This window comes from Mucor mucedo (genome assembly GCF_025094135.1).
Source record: "Mucor mucedo strain NRRL 3635 chromosome Unknown EV154scaffold_115, whole genome shotgun sequence".
In the NCBI taxonomy this organism is placed as follows: Eukaryota; Fungi; Mucoromycota; class Mucoromycetes; order Mucorales; family Mucoraceae; genus Mucor; species Mucor mucedo.
The window spans coordinates 18098-33926 of NW_026252399.1; the positions used below are offsets into that span (position 1 = coordinate 18098).

General features: G+C 35.4%; 7 protein-coding genes across 7 annotated transcripts; 3 read left to right on the forward strand and 4 right to left on the reverse strand.

The window, feature by feature from the left end:
• Nucleotides 1-163: 163 nt before the first annotated feature.
• Nucleotides 164-671, forward strand: EV154DRAFT_28141 (uncharacterized protein). Its single transcript, XM_051594755.1, has one exon. The coding sequence runs from the start codon at nt 217-219 to the stop codon at nt 625-627; it is 411 nt and encodes a 136-aa protein (XP_051453465.1). The 5' UTR covers nt 164-216; the 3' UTR covers nt 628-671.
• Nucleotides 672-1353: 682 nt separating this feature from the next.
• Nucleotides 1354-2733, forward strand: EV154DRAFT_28268 (cytidylyltransferase-domain-containing protein). Its single transcript, XM_051594762.1, has 5 exons — nt 1354-1488; nt 1555-1685; nt 1748-1784; nt 1846-1932; nt 1991-2733. Exons 1-5 carry the CDS (start codon nt 1380-1382, stop codon nt 2662-2664), a joined length of 1038 nt encoding a protein of 345 aa, XP_051453466.1. The 5' UTR covers nt 1354-1379; the 3' UTR covers nt 2665-2733.
• A 42-nt stretch (nt 2734-2775) lies between these two features.
• On the reverse strand, nt 2776-4003 carry EV154DRAFT_485441 (mitochondrial carrier domain-containing protein; the record flags this gene model as incomplete). Its single annotated transcript, XM_051598754.1, has 4 exons — nt 2776-2802; nt 2863-3594; nt 3649-3801; nt 3875-4003. 4 exons carry the CDS (start codon nt 4001-4003, stop codon nt 2776-2778), a joined length of 1041 nt encoding a protein of 346 aa, XP_051453467.1.
• A 309-nt stretch (nt 4004-4312) lies between these two features.
• EV154DRAFT_522362 (uncharacterized protein) lies at nt 4313-5476 on the reverse strand. Its single transcript, XM_051602989.1, has one exon. The coding sequence runs from the start codon at nt 5399-5401 to the stop codon at nt 4487-4489; it is 915 nt and encodes a 304-aa protein (XP_051453468.1). The 5' UTR covers nt 5402-5476; the 3' UTR covers nt 4313-4486.
• EV154DRAFT_28271 (uncharacterized protein) lies at nt 5460-7850 on the forward strand. Its single transcript, XM_051594763.1, has one exon. It carries the CDS (start codon nt 5834-5836, stop codon nt 7670-7672), a length of 1839 nt encoding a protein of 612 aa, XP_051453469.1. The 5' UTR covers nt 5460-5833; the 3' UTR covers nt 7673-7850.
• Nucleotides 7851-8126: 276 nt separating this feature from the next.
• EV154DRAFT_428011 (uncharacterized protein) lies at nt 8127-9072 on the reverse strand (the record flags this gene model as incomplete). The annotated part of the gene is made up of 2 exons (XM_051596389.1): nt 8127-8870; nt 8935-9072. 2 exons carry the CDS (start codon nt 9070-9072, stop codon nt 8127-8129), a joined length of 882 nt encoding a protein of 293 aa, XP_051453470.1.
• Nucleotides 9073-10868: 1796 nt separating this feature from the next.
• On the reverse strand, nt 10869-14282 carry EV154DRAFT_574703 (uncharacterized protein; the record flags this gene model as incomplete). Its single annotated transcript, XM_051606434.1, has 8 exons — nt 10869-11599; nt 11680-11946; nt 12012-12136; nt 12193-12357; nt 12506-12603; nt 12973-13090; nt 13860-13929; nt 14140-14282. 8 exons carry the CDS (start codon nt 14280-14282, stop codon nt 11269-11271), a joined length of 1317 nt encoding a protein of 438 aa, XP_051453471.1. The 3' UTR covers nt 10869-11268.
• Between the last annotated feature and the right edge of the window lie 1547 nt (nt 14283-15829).

The following is a 15829-nucleotide window of genomic DNA, read 5'->3' on the forward strand; positions in this document are numbered from 1 at the left end:
AAACAAAGGGGAGCTCAAATCAATAGGAATATCAAGCCCACGTATATGAAAGACATCACATGTACGCACTGTCATATATTGTCCAATAGGCAGAAAGCATATAAACATGCCTTCTATGCATTTTTATAACTGTTAAAATCCTCCTCCTCCTCCCCCCCCCTTTTTTTTTGGGATTCTATCTATTTCTTTTTATTTCTTTCCTTTTATTTTTTATCAATGAATGATAATAAAGTGGATGGATTACCACCTATTCAATTACCACCTACTATTGTTCATTATTACATTGCCAGTGCGCCACTACCAGAGGCGACAGTGAAGAAATCCAACAAAGAAGGTGCGGCAGTGGCTCGTAGATCATCACATAGTGCAGTTGAAAAAAGAAGAAGAGAGAGAATGAATGATAAAATAGAACGACTTAAGGATTTGTTACCCGCTTGTAACCCGTATTATTCAACATCGGTGCAACAACCTATACACAAATTAAGCGTTTTACAAGCATCGATTGACTATATCGGACAGTTGCACCATCAATTAGAAATGAGGCTACCTGAAGACAGTCCTTTACTAAAGGATATTTCGGCCATACGAGACAGGCTCAAAAAGAATCAAGAAGTCTTTGAAAAATAAACATTATCTAATAAAAAGACCATTTCATATCTTGACTGTCTTTAGTCTTTTTCAATTTTTTTTTTCTTCTTTTTTCTAAATGTGTAAAAAGCACAGATATGTGTAACAAATGCAAAAATTTAAACTGAAATCTTTCAAAAGGGTTTCTATGGTAACCTATGATTTCATTAAATAGTGAAATAGCTATATTTCGCCGGTGTTCTTTTAAACAGCGTAAATATACGCTAAACAGCCAAAATCCGAAAAAGAGACTGTGGCTGTCATCAATCCAAAACTGGATGGTTATTTGCAATGCATCTACTGGTGAACAATATGTCGCAAGTGCCGCCCAGTACATCAAATTGACAACTGTGAAAAGAGATGATGTGAAACTCTATATGGAATGTAGATATACACCAATTTACAAGTATTGCATCTTTTACGTACAAGCAAAACATATTAACCTTAATTTCATAAAAAGAATGTAAACCTTAGTTGGGTCAATTGAAATAAATCAATGGAGTTGGTAACTATGTTGGGATTTTTTTTTTTATTTCTATCTAAACAAATTAATCATGTCTCCAGCCCCACCTTCAAGTGATCACTCATACTCGGTGTTATCTTTTTTTTTTAAAAAAACTACAAATCATTATAAGTTGGACAAAACCAAAGTGCATCACATGCAAAATAAAAAATAAAAATAAAAAAGTCAATTCCACAATTTAAGTGTCAACTCAGCTATTTTGTACCTCCTTCTCCATCTCCCTTTTAACATGAGCACTGCAGCAAGTCGTAAATTATCCAAGAGAAAAAGAACTGTAGAACCAGTGAGTACTTTTGTAGAAGTAACCAATGGTCAAACCACCTCCCGCGATGCTTCTGGTTAGAATTTGTAAAATAATACAACTTTGTTCAGTCTGATTTAACCCAGACTTTTCCTATATTTAGATGAAGACAATACAGAGACGAATTTGCCTGATTTAAAAAAAAAACGTCGTACCGATTTTGTCATTGAAGACCAAGTTCAAGTAGAATTGCCTCCGGGTATTGAAGAACGTTACGGATTCAAGATTAATAAGGTAACGTTTTTATTTTTTTGAAAGCAGTGAATTCAATCTAGTAGACTAACATGAATAAAAAGCCCCCAGTTGGAAGACCCATTCGAATTTATTGTGATGGTAAACTACCGAGTTAAAAAAAAGCACAAAAAAAACAGGCACAAAGTTGACCAATCTATAGGCATTTATGATTTATTTCATTTCGGACATGCAAAGGCACTCGAACAAGCCAAGAAAGCTTTTCCTAACGTGTATTTATTAGTGGGAGGTAAAAAGTAATGCATTTAAATCAAAGAGAGAAAGAAATCTAAAAAACCAAAAACCAGTGTGTAGCGATATAGAAACGCATAAACGCAAAGGCAAGACTGTTATGACAGATCAGGACCGATACGAGGCTGTACGACACTGTAAATGGGTAGACGAGGTCGTGCAAAATGCGCCATGGTTTGTGGACCAAGAATTTTTGGATAGCCACAAGATTGACTATGTAGCCCACGATGCAGAGCCCTATCAAAGTAAAGAATCCGGTGATGTCTATGCATTCGTCAAGGACCAAGGCAGGTTCTTCCCCACTGAGCGTACTGATGGCATTTCCACATCCGATTTAATTACTCGAATCGTACGTGATTACGATGCTTATTTAAGAAGAAATTTAGAAAGAGGTGTCACTGCAAAAGAATTGAATATTTCCTTTATCAAGGAAAGAAAGATAAAGACGAAGAAATCAATTCAAGACCTGAAAAAGACTATCCGAACTGCAATTAATGATTCCATGTTGCTATGGGAAGATAAAAGTCATGATTTCATTAGAGGATTTAGTGGTGTCTTTGGCGCTGAAGATGTGGTGGATAAGATTTGGAAATACCGTAACCGTAATAGATTAACATCGGATAGTGTAGAAAGTAGTCGTGCTAGCAGCAGAGTTCAATCTGAGGATGAGGACAATGATGATGATGATGAGGACGACGAAAATCAGTATGATTCATGTGTGGAACCATAGTAACAATAAACTCTTGTACTTTTAAACACACTTTGGGGATGAATGCAAATTAATGTTTGTATTACAGAGAAAAAAAGAAAGTCTAAACGATGAGGGGGGTATTTTATTTATCTATCCGAAATGACGAGAGAGCATTTCCTACAAATTATAAAGGAATATTAATATACATTTATAGAAACAAGAATAATTTACACTTACATAGGTCAAGAAAATAATAGCGGATGTTGGTGCACTACGAGCAACAGTGATGCCACAGCCTCTATAAAATGCTTTATAGCCACCCTTTGCGTAGAGTTCTTTAGCGGTTTGGGCAAAAGATCGTTGACGACTCCCACTAGATAATTGTTCATCTGTTTGCATCTGTGATTTGATGACATCAACGGGAAATAATGAAGCATTATAAGCCATACCACCCAAGGCACCACCCACCATTAATTCGGTAGGTGTCAAATCTTTTTTGACGACAATCTCTCCGGTCTTTGCCTGTCTGTGTTGGATGAATTTAGCACAGACATATTCATAAGTACCAAACCAGAAAGCTCCACCACCCGCTTCTCTCAAGAGTGTAGCTACAAATCCTCTATAGAAGCCTGTAAGTCCATGGGATTGGAAGACATGACGCATGACATGGAATGGACCATTAAATTTAACACCTTGAGTGACAGTTTGTGAGCCGAGCTGAACTTGTAATTTACATTTAATCAATTCAACTGGGGTTAGAACAATGGATGCAATTGCACCTGAAGCTCCGCCCGCTAAAACCAATTGCGGAATTGAAAGAGGCGGTAATTGATCTTCGGGTATACCCTTTTGTCTCTCAAGTTCCTGACTTGATGTAGAGTTTTCTCGGATAATCCTTTGAACCTGTCTGTAACCAACAAACAATGCAGCGTTTTCTACCATAGATCCAACCAGTGGAGATGACATACCCTTTTAAGAAAATCCGTAAATACAATGCAAATGATAAAAACAAGTAAAACTTACAGTAAAAAAACCTTTCATGCCTTCTTGCTTTAATGTGGTTTTGAAACAATCCCAAGGGCCAGAAAAGTAAGGGTGATCCAAGGGTTGAGTTTGAAGACGAACTTTGATTGTATCAAAAGGATACTCTGCAAATTTACCGACCATACCAGCAAACTATAGAAAATAAAATAAAATAGGCATTGTAAGCTAGCTGTCTTTTTTGAGTGAGTTTCTAATTTTATGTTACCGATCCAAAAAGAAGGTCATCAATTTGATGTCGAAAGTTGGATTTAACTTCATTATCAGTTTGTTTGAGTTGTGCTGGAACATAAAGCGCAGTCTCGGCTAATAATGTTGAGTTTTGTTTGTTATCCATTGTTCAAAGGGTTAGCCTGACGGAAAGGCAAAGAAGAAAAAGAAGAAGAAAAAGAGAGAAAACAATGAAATTGAAAAAAACCTGACTCATAAAGAGCTGTATTTTCGCATTTATATTGGAAGCGGTCACACTAGGTTGGTTTTTTTTTTTTTTTTTTTTTTTTTCTTTGCTCTGTCTCTCTTTTTTTAATGAGGGAATATCGCAACACGATGAGACAATAACAAATCATATATTGCTCTCCTTCACATGCAATCTATTTTCTCCCCCAAAACACCCATTTATATAAAATAGGACACAACAACAAAAAGTAAAAAAAAAAAAAAAAAAAAAAAAAAATACAAAAATACAAAAAAAAAGATGGGGCAGATTGATAATCTAGTTTTTTATTTCTTTTTAAAAAATGAATCAGTGTTATCTAATCCTAATATTATCAACAACAAAAACTCGATTTATCTATAACGGTTACACATGAGGTGGCCTTTTTTAATTTTCTTGCATATCATGTAACGTCGTAGCAACGCTTCCTACACCCGACAAAATATATTCTTGATACGTTATACAGCTATAATTTATGCTTTGACCAGTCGACTGACAGCGTTTGGATATTAACATCTTTCGTGCGTACTCTCGTGAACAGCTTCCACCACTATCCACCTTGGTGTGCTGCAAAGACAATGGCCGAAACATATTTAAAGAGCACATCAAAGCTCTTGTGATACCTATTTCACCACCATGAATTTTACGGGCCAGAACAATAACATCTCGTTCGTCATAGTGTTTTACCAGTGGTGCCACATTGATACTACTGCCATGATATGCACAAGACAGTTGCTTTAATTCATATTCAGCTAACGCATACTCCACCATGGCGGAATACAGTGGTAGTGTGTGGCATTTCATCCATTCACACGAAATGGGATAAATCATCTTACGCTTGGGTAAATCCCTCTCTGGTTCCGGGTAGGATTGATAGAATTGAACCCGACAGTCTCTACATAAGCTTATAATCATGTCAAATGACTCAATAATAACTGGTAAGCTGACCATAGAGCCAACTTTACGTGCACAATACATGCCACACAATTCACAAATGTACTTGCTATATCGACTGAGTATGGTTTCGTAAATTGTGTTGTTATGAGGTATCCTAGATAACAACCCTGCTCTCTGACAAATGTCTCTCCAGACACTATGCTGTGTCACCAACCCCCTAAATTTTCTTGACACTTTACCTAGTCTGCATATTTGTGAAAGTGGTAAATACGATATAACTTTATGCCATAATTCGTGTGGCATCAATTCTTGATTGCTTATAACTCGACTGTTGACCTTGATTAAATTTGGTACGCCTATAACCAATTTTTCATTCCGTTGCTGAATGTCAAGTATTTGCGTCATGAAGGGAATGAAGGTAATCTTTATAAAATAAAAAAAAAGAAATAAAAACAAGGTACTAAATAACAGTTAAGCTGATAAAAGAAATAAACAACATACTAGGAACTTTGTGTTCAAGAGTGTGATATTATGTTTATGAGATCATACACATTTGATAAACAGTAACCCATTTTCTTTCTTTTGGTGTTTACTTTTTTTTTTTAAGCATGCAAAGACTAGTGCACCATATTCCAAATTTACTGTCATCTTTAGAGTATAGTAACAGGTTTAAGGTAATAGTAGGTAGTATGACCATGTAATGGAATCCCATCACATGGTCATAATAAACAGGTCACATGATTGGAATCAACGTAAAAACTTTATGCAGCCTAAAAACAAACAATTTATCTCACCCCCTTCTTTTCTTCTCTTCGTATACACTTATTTTTTTTAATAATGCAGAACAACATACCGACTGAAGTACTATTACAGATTGTAAACAAATTGACTCCATACGAAAAAAGACAAGGCTTATTAATTTGTCGAGATTGGTATCAAGTGTTTAGATACAGTCTCTATCATAGCATAAATATACACAGCTTACGTCAACTCAAATTATTTTTCCAAACATTGTCAACAAATGGACATCTTGTCAAGCATTTTTCAGCTCTCAAGAAAACAGGTGTATACTTACAAAAGATGCTCCATGATAAAATCATTATACCCCGTCTCTTGTTTGAGCAACTACCTGACCTTTGTCCAAACATGGAGACTTTGGACTTTGATCCGGAGACTTGGAAGTCTGTTTGTTTTAACATGAACGTATCACAGTGGATTCATATACGACAATTACCTACTCTTTCAATCATAGGCCCCTCTTTACCGTTTTTACACTGCCTAGGATCAGGTTTATCATCACTTTCGATTCAAAGTGAAATGATACTAGACATCTCAACCCAGAACAAATTATTCTCTATTCTTTCGTTGGTTCCCCGTATCACAGAATTCACTATCAGGGGGAATCGAGGCACCAGCAATGTAACACCTACCACTCTCTATCTAAGCCTAGAAGATATAGAATTGATTCATAAATTACTGCCTTGTTTGGAATCATTTACAATCACAGGAAATAATATAGAAATGCCTATTGGTGAGCTTTTCAATATTGAGAATTTTCCCACAGCTCATCGAATTAAAACTTTGCATTGGAATACACGGTTAATGCCCGTTACTTGGTTACTCTTTGTGACACATAAATACAGTCGTGTTCAAGACCTGGTCTTGGCTGTTCAGAACCATATACCCAATATTTCCTTTCCACAACTGACGGAAGAAAACGCATTGTATATTCAACTCGTGCAGAAATGCCGTCATTTAAAAAAGATTTCATTATCTAGTCCTCTTTTGAATGACTGGTTTAATGCATCTTTCTTGGGGGACCTGATTCATTTGCCATACATTCAAGAGGTGGGACCCATTGTACAAAAAGGAAATAGGATCAAGTTTGATACAGAATTTGCTTTAGCTGCATTGCCTGAGAATAGACGGCTCATTACTGCGTTGGAAATAGAACAATGGAGATTGGATATGAAATTATTATGCACACTCAACACCTTGAGGAATTTTACAAAACTCGCCTATCTCGAATTAAAATGCGATTCTTATAACGATAAATACGACCTGGAAAATCTACTTGAATCTTGTCCTCGTCTAGAGAATTTGGTTTTAGAATGGGGCACTCTTTTATTGACAGATCAATCTCGTAAGCGACACCCTTTAAAGTCGCTATGTATCACTTATGTAGCATTTGAACCAACCGTGTTTCAATATTTATCAAATAAATGCCGATCACTATCAACATTGCTCATCACCAAATGCAAACAACTGTGTGAACTTCAGAATGTCTCTACTCAGACTGTGATCCAAATTGATATGCCACAGAATAATTTTGAATTGATTCTAATGGATGGCATTCGATTGGATTATTCAAATGCAAACGTATTTTATCGTGGCTTATCCAGTTATGCCAGAGTGGTTTCAATTCAGCAAAGTGACATGCCAGTGAAATGGTACCAGCATGTAGAGTATACCTCAAGTAATCGAAAAGTACCGATATCTCAATTATTGAATGATAAGGATGAAAAAGTTACCCAGGACTACTTTTCACAGCGTGAACAATATTCATTTGTAAATAACCATGAAGAAGAAGCAAAGACCAACATGGAATTTGGATACATTAAAATCAAGTGCCAATCTTTACGGAATTTTGTATTGGACGGTAATTTTTCTTGTTAATTTTTATAAATAAAAATGGGTGTCATCCAATGAAATAAAAACAGGTTTTTTGAAATCACGTATGGTCTCGTTGATGCGGAATTAAATGAGCCTATTATGGAGTTTTATCTCCTCCTCCGCCACCTTCTTCTAACCACTTTGCGTATCGTTCCAAACGGAGCCTTTCAGCCTCCTCATCTTCTTCAGAAGGTATACCACCACTCTTCATATATTTAGTCTTTCCATCGAATATCTCTGCAGTAATCTGACGGCCTCCAAAAAATCTCTTGTTCATCAACTACAACCAATAAAAAAGTTAGTATTTTACTTTATTACTCTTATTCGTTCTTTTTTTTTTCTGATCACGTACTAACACACAAGCGTCCGCACTCTCGGTTTCCTTGAATCTAACAGAAATTACGCCACCGGGAGATTTCTACAGAAAAAAAAAAGTCTATTAGTTTAAAAAAGGTTATTATGCAAGCAGGAAAAAAAAATGCTTTACATCGTAAAGAATGACATTTGTAACTTCGCCTAATCGTTCACACTCTTCACGCACGTCATCCTTCAATTCTAATAATAAAGTAGGATCCGCGTCTAACTCTTCTTGTGTATACATGTTTTTCAAAATCACGATTTTTGCAAACTTCTCTTGTTTTTTCCCCCCTTCTTCATCTACCCAGTCAAATTTTCTCTGTAATTGCTGCAACTTCTTTTTAGCCTTCACTTTTCCTGGTGTCGTCTTTTTTTTTTCCACTGGCTCCTTCTCTTTAAATACGGCCTTTTGAACATTCATTTTGGTGGAAGAGTGACCTGGTCTCAACTCTGAATCGTCTAATAAATCAATGGCTAAAGGTACAGACTCTTCCTTGAAATACGATACAAGTGCATCGCCTTTCGATAGGCCATTATCATCGCGGTATATTTTAATTTTAGGTTCACCCGTTTCCAAATCCTCCATAATCACTCCACATTTGCTAAAAGTCGTCTTCATTTCCTCCATGGTCACATCCGGTGGGATGCCAGTAACATAAACGGAGGTGACGGGTTTTTTCACGGGCTCTCGTTTGGGTTTTTTGGAAGCTTCCTCAGGGTCGTTGGCTGAAAGGTCATAAGTCGCTGCTCGTTTCTTTTTTTCTTTGGGTTTAATCACCACGTTCTCTTCCACACCAGGTACAGCATAGACTGAAGCCTGCGCCTCCATAAGTTTTTCGTCGTACTAAAGGAATCATGCTTGGTCAGAGAAACAGAAAAATCAGCAACCTTATTAATTGCCTTCTTACCATTGGAAACCACGCGCCAACATTTTCGTCGTATTCGTAAGATATTTCATCGTCACCCACAAAAGACCATTTGCCTGTTTGCTCATTCAGCTTCATTCGAGGATCGGAGGCGAAATCGGACTGATTTGTAGACGCCATTTTTTTTAAAGTTAAGTGGAAAGGAAATTACGGGGACAGCATTTCATATCGATTTTTTTTTATTGTTTGTAGTGACTTGTTTCCTGTGTCTACTGCTTGATTTCTAAAACTTGAAGGGTATCCTTCCATGTTGCCCTTTTTTTTTTCATAGCTGTCTGCAGCAGAAGAAATATACAAAAATTTCTTATATACGCATCGCAATTCTTATTAACGCATTTATCATTATACTGCCTTGTTTCAAATGAGCTTATGATAGTGTAGAACCGCTACATAAACGTTGAAATCAACTAAATGATCTCACTAATATTTTCCGGTTTAGTCTGATAAAGAAGAAGAGAGAGTGTACCAAAATACATTATAAGCTATGGAAATATTGGATTCCGATGGATCTTCATTACGTTGTAATATGGATGTTAACTGGCAGTAAGTCCCAACAAGCCGCTTAATGCTCAGTCTACGCAAAAATAAAGATTGCAAACCTCCATGAGCCGCAAAAAGGGATTTGATACCTGGGTAAAACCTAGCCTTTCGATTAAATGAATGATAAAAAAAATGAAAATTTTCGTGCAATAAGCTGAACATCTAATGTTAGGTTACAAAAACATCAATTATTAAGCTGATCTTTGAATAATCAACGTTTATTTGTAATTGATTGTGATTCTAATTATTGCAATCTTTTGCCGCAGCTTTAGCAAAATGCTTAACTTTATGAGTTGCAGTCAAACAAGGAAAATTTACCGGCGTGGATTAAATTTTTTGATAAGAACGTTTGTCCGAGTGGACGTTATTTTGGTTAATGCATGAGTATGGGCGAAAGGAAACAGTTGATGCGGATTGATAATAATGATCAGCGGCTAGTAGCATAGTTACAAAAATTGAAAATCCTGATAAATATTTTAGCAGTAGAATTGACCATTTTACGTTGATAGAGTTTTCGATCTGGTTGCCAAGCTATTTCTAATTTCTGTAGCTCCCGTCTTAGTTTCGTTAACTGGTGGCTCATTGTGCACTCTCTCATTGAACAATCTTGAAACAATACTCTCTACTGTAACTGCGTATTGAAGCCCACATTATTGTATTGTTTGCAATACAGTTCTTTTTCGTACAGTGCATCTATTTTACAATGAACAATTTTTGGCTCCGATTTTTCAAAAAAAAATAAAAACTCTATCTCCTCGATGAATTCAACAGGTATCCAAAATCCGGCTCTATTACATTCTTTATTAGAGAGTTCTCCACAAACTAATAGAGCTAGAATTTTTTTTTTCACACAAATTTTTTTACAGATGGCAAAACAAAATTTGCCATTTACAGTGGGAAGACACAAAGATGTCCGGGAGGTGTTTTACAGTGCAAAAATTCATAAAAATCCAACGGATATATCCCGGTTAAACTTTTTCCCGCGATAAATTAGATTTCTCTGTCAAAAAATATGAAAATCACCAGTCTAAAAATCCGACTTTTCAGTTCTGAAAATGTCCGTTTTAACGAAAATTGTTCATTGTAAAATAGATGCACTGTAATCAATTTTTTTTTTCGACACGGGGACATCATGCAATGGTACTTTTTTATTGTCAGGATTGATTCGCGAAAATAAAACGCGTAAATAAACACACAAAATTACCATAAAACCAAAAAGATAGTAAGTTTTGTATTGACATGCTCATTTTGTCTGTTTGTTTATATTTCTCATTATTATTAATCACGAGATGTGTAAACAAAATGTAATAAAAAAAAGTTTAAGGAGATCTTTTTAAAACTAAGAACATGAGATATTTTATGTAATGAAAAAAAAAGCTTGACTAAAATGCCTTCTGATTGGGTCGGGAACGTACACGACACTTTTCACTTTTTTCAAATTTTACCGTTTTCCAAAGCAGCTATCACTGGGGAGGATACCATGATGGGCTTTTTAAAAGAATAGTATCTTGCTGCTTTTCATTACTTAGGCCAGGATAGGCAGCTTTAGGACTATTTTTAATAATGATGGTGTGTTTTTGAAGCTTGATCCAATCGTTACGAGTTTCGATAAGTGTGGTACAAAGAGATCGTATGAACTGAAAATTAATGACCGCAGGAGGTATTGATAGGTGGCCAACTAGGTTGTTTACATATAATGTGTTAAATTGATGTTTCGGACTGTATTTGTACAATTCCAAAGCAGTTATCACTGGGAACTTTTTGGGACACGACACTCTACACTTTTTCCAATCCACAGAATTGGATGCAACATAATTCCTTATCAACATTATCTTCAAGCGAGTCAATTATATCCTTCGTTTTAACAAGCAACTTGGTATGATCGAAATCAAACTTCTGTCTGCTTGGTGAGATTCGGCTAGCTTCAATATCCATCATGTCATATTCCTTATTCATATTTCCTTCTTGCTTATCATAAATTATCCTGACGTCGGCACGCAAACGGCTGGGGATAAAAGAGCATGAGCTTTCACCCCATTTGAGCCTTAAACCAGTCTTTTGAATTAGCTTCTCCATAAGTGGCCCCCAGAATTTTACTAAATGCAATCTTGTTCATTTTTGTCGATATTTCTGTCAAACATGTACTGATTGTAATCGATGAATTCCAAGGTAAAGGCATGGACATACAGTACATAAGCTTCATCTTGAGATAGTCTAGCCTTATACTTGTAAAGATTCTTAAAAACGAAATCACTAGCCGATGAAAGATCAGTCTTGGCCATAATTTCCGCTTTATCCAACATTAATTGTAATTTCGTGCTAATGACGACTTGCTTGGTATCCTTGTTTAATTTAAGCATGCGCCTGAGATCGTGCCATTGGTTGGATGCAAATAGAATAGACTGGGAATCAGGAAAATCGTATGACAAATCAAGGATGCTATTAAGACCAAGTCTAATTTGTAAAGTTGGAGTTAGTATTAATTTTCCATTTAAAATATAAAATGTTGCTCCATTTACGTTATAGTTGGCTTTGCATTATTATCTTCATAGTAATTGTTGTACAATGATAATGCTGATTTTTTGACATGTGCACCCACTGAACTGGTCATTCCTTCGATATAAAGCCCATCATCTTCCTTGATCTACAGTGTATAAGTAAGTAAAGAGTAAAGACTCCAAGCACTAAATAAGGCTTTACCTTTTCTATTTGCGGTTGTGGTTGTGATTGCTGCGATGGTTCCTTAGCCTTCCCCTTCTTATTCAGCTGTTCCATAAGATCAGCTTGGTAAGTGTTATCGAAGATAAAAGCCTCTTTTAACGTCCTCTTCAAAGCCTTTTGGGCTCTGATGTCCTGTTGGGAATTCTAGTAACAAACGATTAGTTATCTGCACAACTACATTTTTTTTTTATTTACTTCATCATCGCTAGTAGGAGTATTATTGCAACTCTACGCATTTTTGAGAGACACATCTGTCTTGAACGATCATCAACTGAATTGCCACCATTAATACCAGTGACAAAACCCTCCTACGTATTTCACCACCACCAAGAATTTCCTCATTACCAAGCATATTCACCATACTTGCATCACAGACCATGGTTTTTTTTACTGTTGCAAGATAAAGTATTGAATATAGAGGATACAGCAATAATTGTAAGAGGAAGAGACAGAAACAGTTTTGTTCGATTGTCACGTGTCCTTAACGAAAACATGACAAAACGAAAATCGCAGAAGGGTTTTTTTTTTTTTTTTTTTTTTTTTTTTTTTAAAAAAAAAAAAAAAGAAATGTCTGCGCTAATGAGATTAAAGTTTTGTGAGTCAATGGTCTTTCAAGTTAGCCCTACAAGTAAAAGAAGATAATGTACACCTACGTCTTTTTGAAAATTTTTCTAAAGTCACGTTATACATCCTATTTTTTTCCGTATTTTGAGACCATCAATGGATTTCAAAAGACGGCGTACTACTCTACATTCTGACCCACCGTGGTTGGTAATGTAAGATACAGACTCACAATGCCTACAACGGGTGATGCGAAAAGCTTCATTATGCAGAGAAGTCTAGCCGTAGCTGTGATAACAAAAAATGGGAGTATATCCTTTTAATTGTAAAAAAAAAGTGATATTTTAGCGTTTTCTCTTAAAAATTAAAAGATGTTATTAACCAACCTTTTCACAATATATATTTCTTATCTTTTTAAAAAAAAAATTGAAGGGAAGGGAAGGGAAAGTGTTTAAATAGGTTTTATTTTTAGACTGCTAAAAAAAAGCGCCCATATAGTTACGTCAAGATGATTCAATTGTTTATTTAATTATGAAATCGTGTAAACGGGTTCTATTTATACACTGATAAACAAGGGCTGGATTATGTCAGGATCTATTTGATCATCCATATGTTTCAGCCTTTACATAAAATATTTAAGTGAGTTTGTATATCCCACCCTAGCTTAAATACAAGCAATTCGGAACTTGTTAATTGTCAGTAACAGCACGTATCAATAGTGAAGCATGATATAGATGCCAATTGAAGTGATTTTTTTTGTAGACTATGGTCGCATGATAATATAAATTTTCCTTGTTGGGATCTCCGAACACTGAGAGCGGGTTATGCAATAGGGGATCACTAATGATATTTAAGCCTTTACGTATGAAGGAAACATCTAGGCTCATAGGCCTGGGTTTTTTTGGGGATGTTTCTATTATAGGTAAAGGCTGAAATATCATGATTGATTAAATTAACAATTGACCAAATTATCCTGACTTAATCCAGTTCGTATTTATCAGGCTATAAATTAACACACCTTTTTTTTTTTTTGTCTTTTTCTTCTCCTTCTGAACCAAAAGATGAACTCATTGAGCTTATCTTACTTGCATACTTGGGCTATGCAGAATTTGTCTCTTCCAACAATGTGTAGAGCTCAAGTTGTTGTCACATGAGCTATAAAGAGGCAAAAAAAAAAAAAAAAAAAAAAAAAAAATGACTGAAGGTGTGCAAATAAATGATTATTTATTATTTGGAACTGTTTCAATATAAAAGGGCGGAACGGGTTCTGTGACCATGTCTGTAGTTGGAAAAAATCAATTAAAATGTTGAGTTTAACAGATGAATTAGATACTTCAAGTTTTTTATTAACGGTTTGATTCACACATTCCAGTGGATGGTGGGGTATTGGAATGAAGGGGTCGATATTTTCGTGACGTTGTATGTGATGGGCTTAAAGGTAGATTAATCGAATTTTGAAGCATAGAGCTTAAAGACATAAAATTTTGTGGAATAGAGTTTTGAGGCATGATTTTTTGACGCTTAGGGTTTTGCGACATAACGTGCCTCCAGTTTTAAATAGTGAAATAAGAGTATGCGAGTAGTATTGGCGGAATAAAGAGTACTTCTTTAAATAAAATAAAGTTTAGTAAAGAAAGTCTTTATAATTGCGAGTTGAGTGAGCACCACAGCTAGTTTAAACAGAAGCTGAACTGTTAGAAAATAAATGGATTTAGATATAGCTTATATGCTTATAAATAAAAGATACAATGATAAAAATGTAATCAAGGGATCAATCAGAATGATAATAGAGCTGAATAATATATAAAACTAATAAGTCAAAGTGTTGAAATATGAGTAAAATAATAGATGAGGATTTTTATTTAGGAGAGGTCTTATGGATGCCTATTTATAGTGATGGACGTATAATCCAGTCACTGAAATTAAAGAAATTGGGGAAATTTATAGAAGAGATTGAGGTAATTGCGCCTACTAAGAGGTCACAGATCTGAGGATAAGAAAAAGATGAAAAGAAGTTGTAGTTTTGACAGGTGCAAACCCGAAAAGGTGTATTGCACTTTAGTAGGTGTTTAAAAAGAAAGAAAAATTGGAAATGCGCTCGATTTGTCGCATAACAATAGCAATATATGGCTATTTAAAAATGTAGGCACGTTGCCTTTCAAGACATAGGGTTTTGAGGTCCGCGATATGGGGACATATTATTTGGGTGCACAAGGTAGTTATAATTGTGAGACATATTAAAGTTTTGTACATAGATGTATTGAGATGGCATAATCTTAGGAAGAGGTTTGGATGTTGACGAAGTGTTATCTTGTTGATGTATTTCTTTTGAGTTTTGAGTATTTAGCATAATTGTTTGTCCTGGTAATAGGAGGAAAAGATTAGCTTCTGATCTTTTTCATATGGTTCTTTAATCAAGGTAGAAGCAGAGTCATCTGTAAGTGCCTTTTTTGCTGTCTTCTATTGCGAGACGCTATTAAAACTTCTCTCGAGACTGGCACGTCCACGCAAAACTTTCTAATTGTGCCATCTATCTTTATCGAAAAATCTGTCATTATCCTATTTTTTTATCGACTTGCTTGAGGTAAACTAAACATTAAAAAGACAAAAAGACCAAAAAAGCACCTAAAATGTTCTCCTGACGCATTGCACAAGCAAATTTTACTTCGCCTTCTTTAAAAGTTTTGCCCTTGTCGAGACTATATACCAAAGCCAAAGCTTGTTTCATTCGTTTGTACTGCTTGCTGGGAGTAATAACACAAAAACAATCTGGAAAATTTAAATTTATTAGATCTTGATCACGAAGTAGCATAAATGGTGACGAGAAAAGATCGAAAACATTTCACGTAAATCTGTATCACTATTAAAAATCCTAATGCTTTTTAAAATTCTGAGGAGTTTACCGGATTTATATGAATCACGAATAACGCAATAGGCTGCTCTATCTACATCTATTTGTACTTGGTAGTACACCAGGCCATGCTCATACTTCTTTATTAACTCAATGACTTCCTTAGTTTTCTTAGGGGAGGGATAGCGAACTTTTCTATGACTA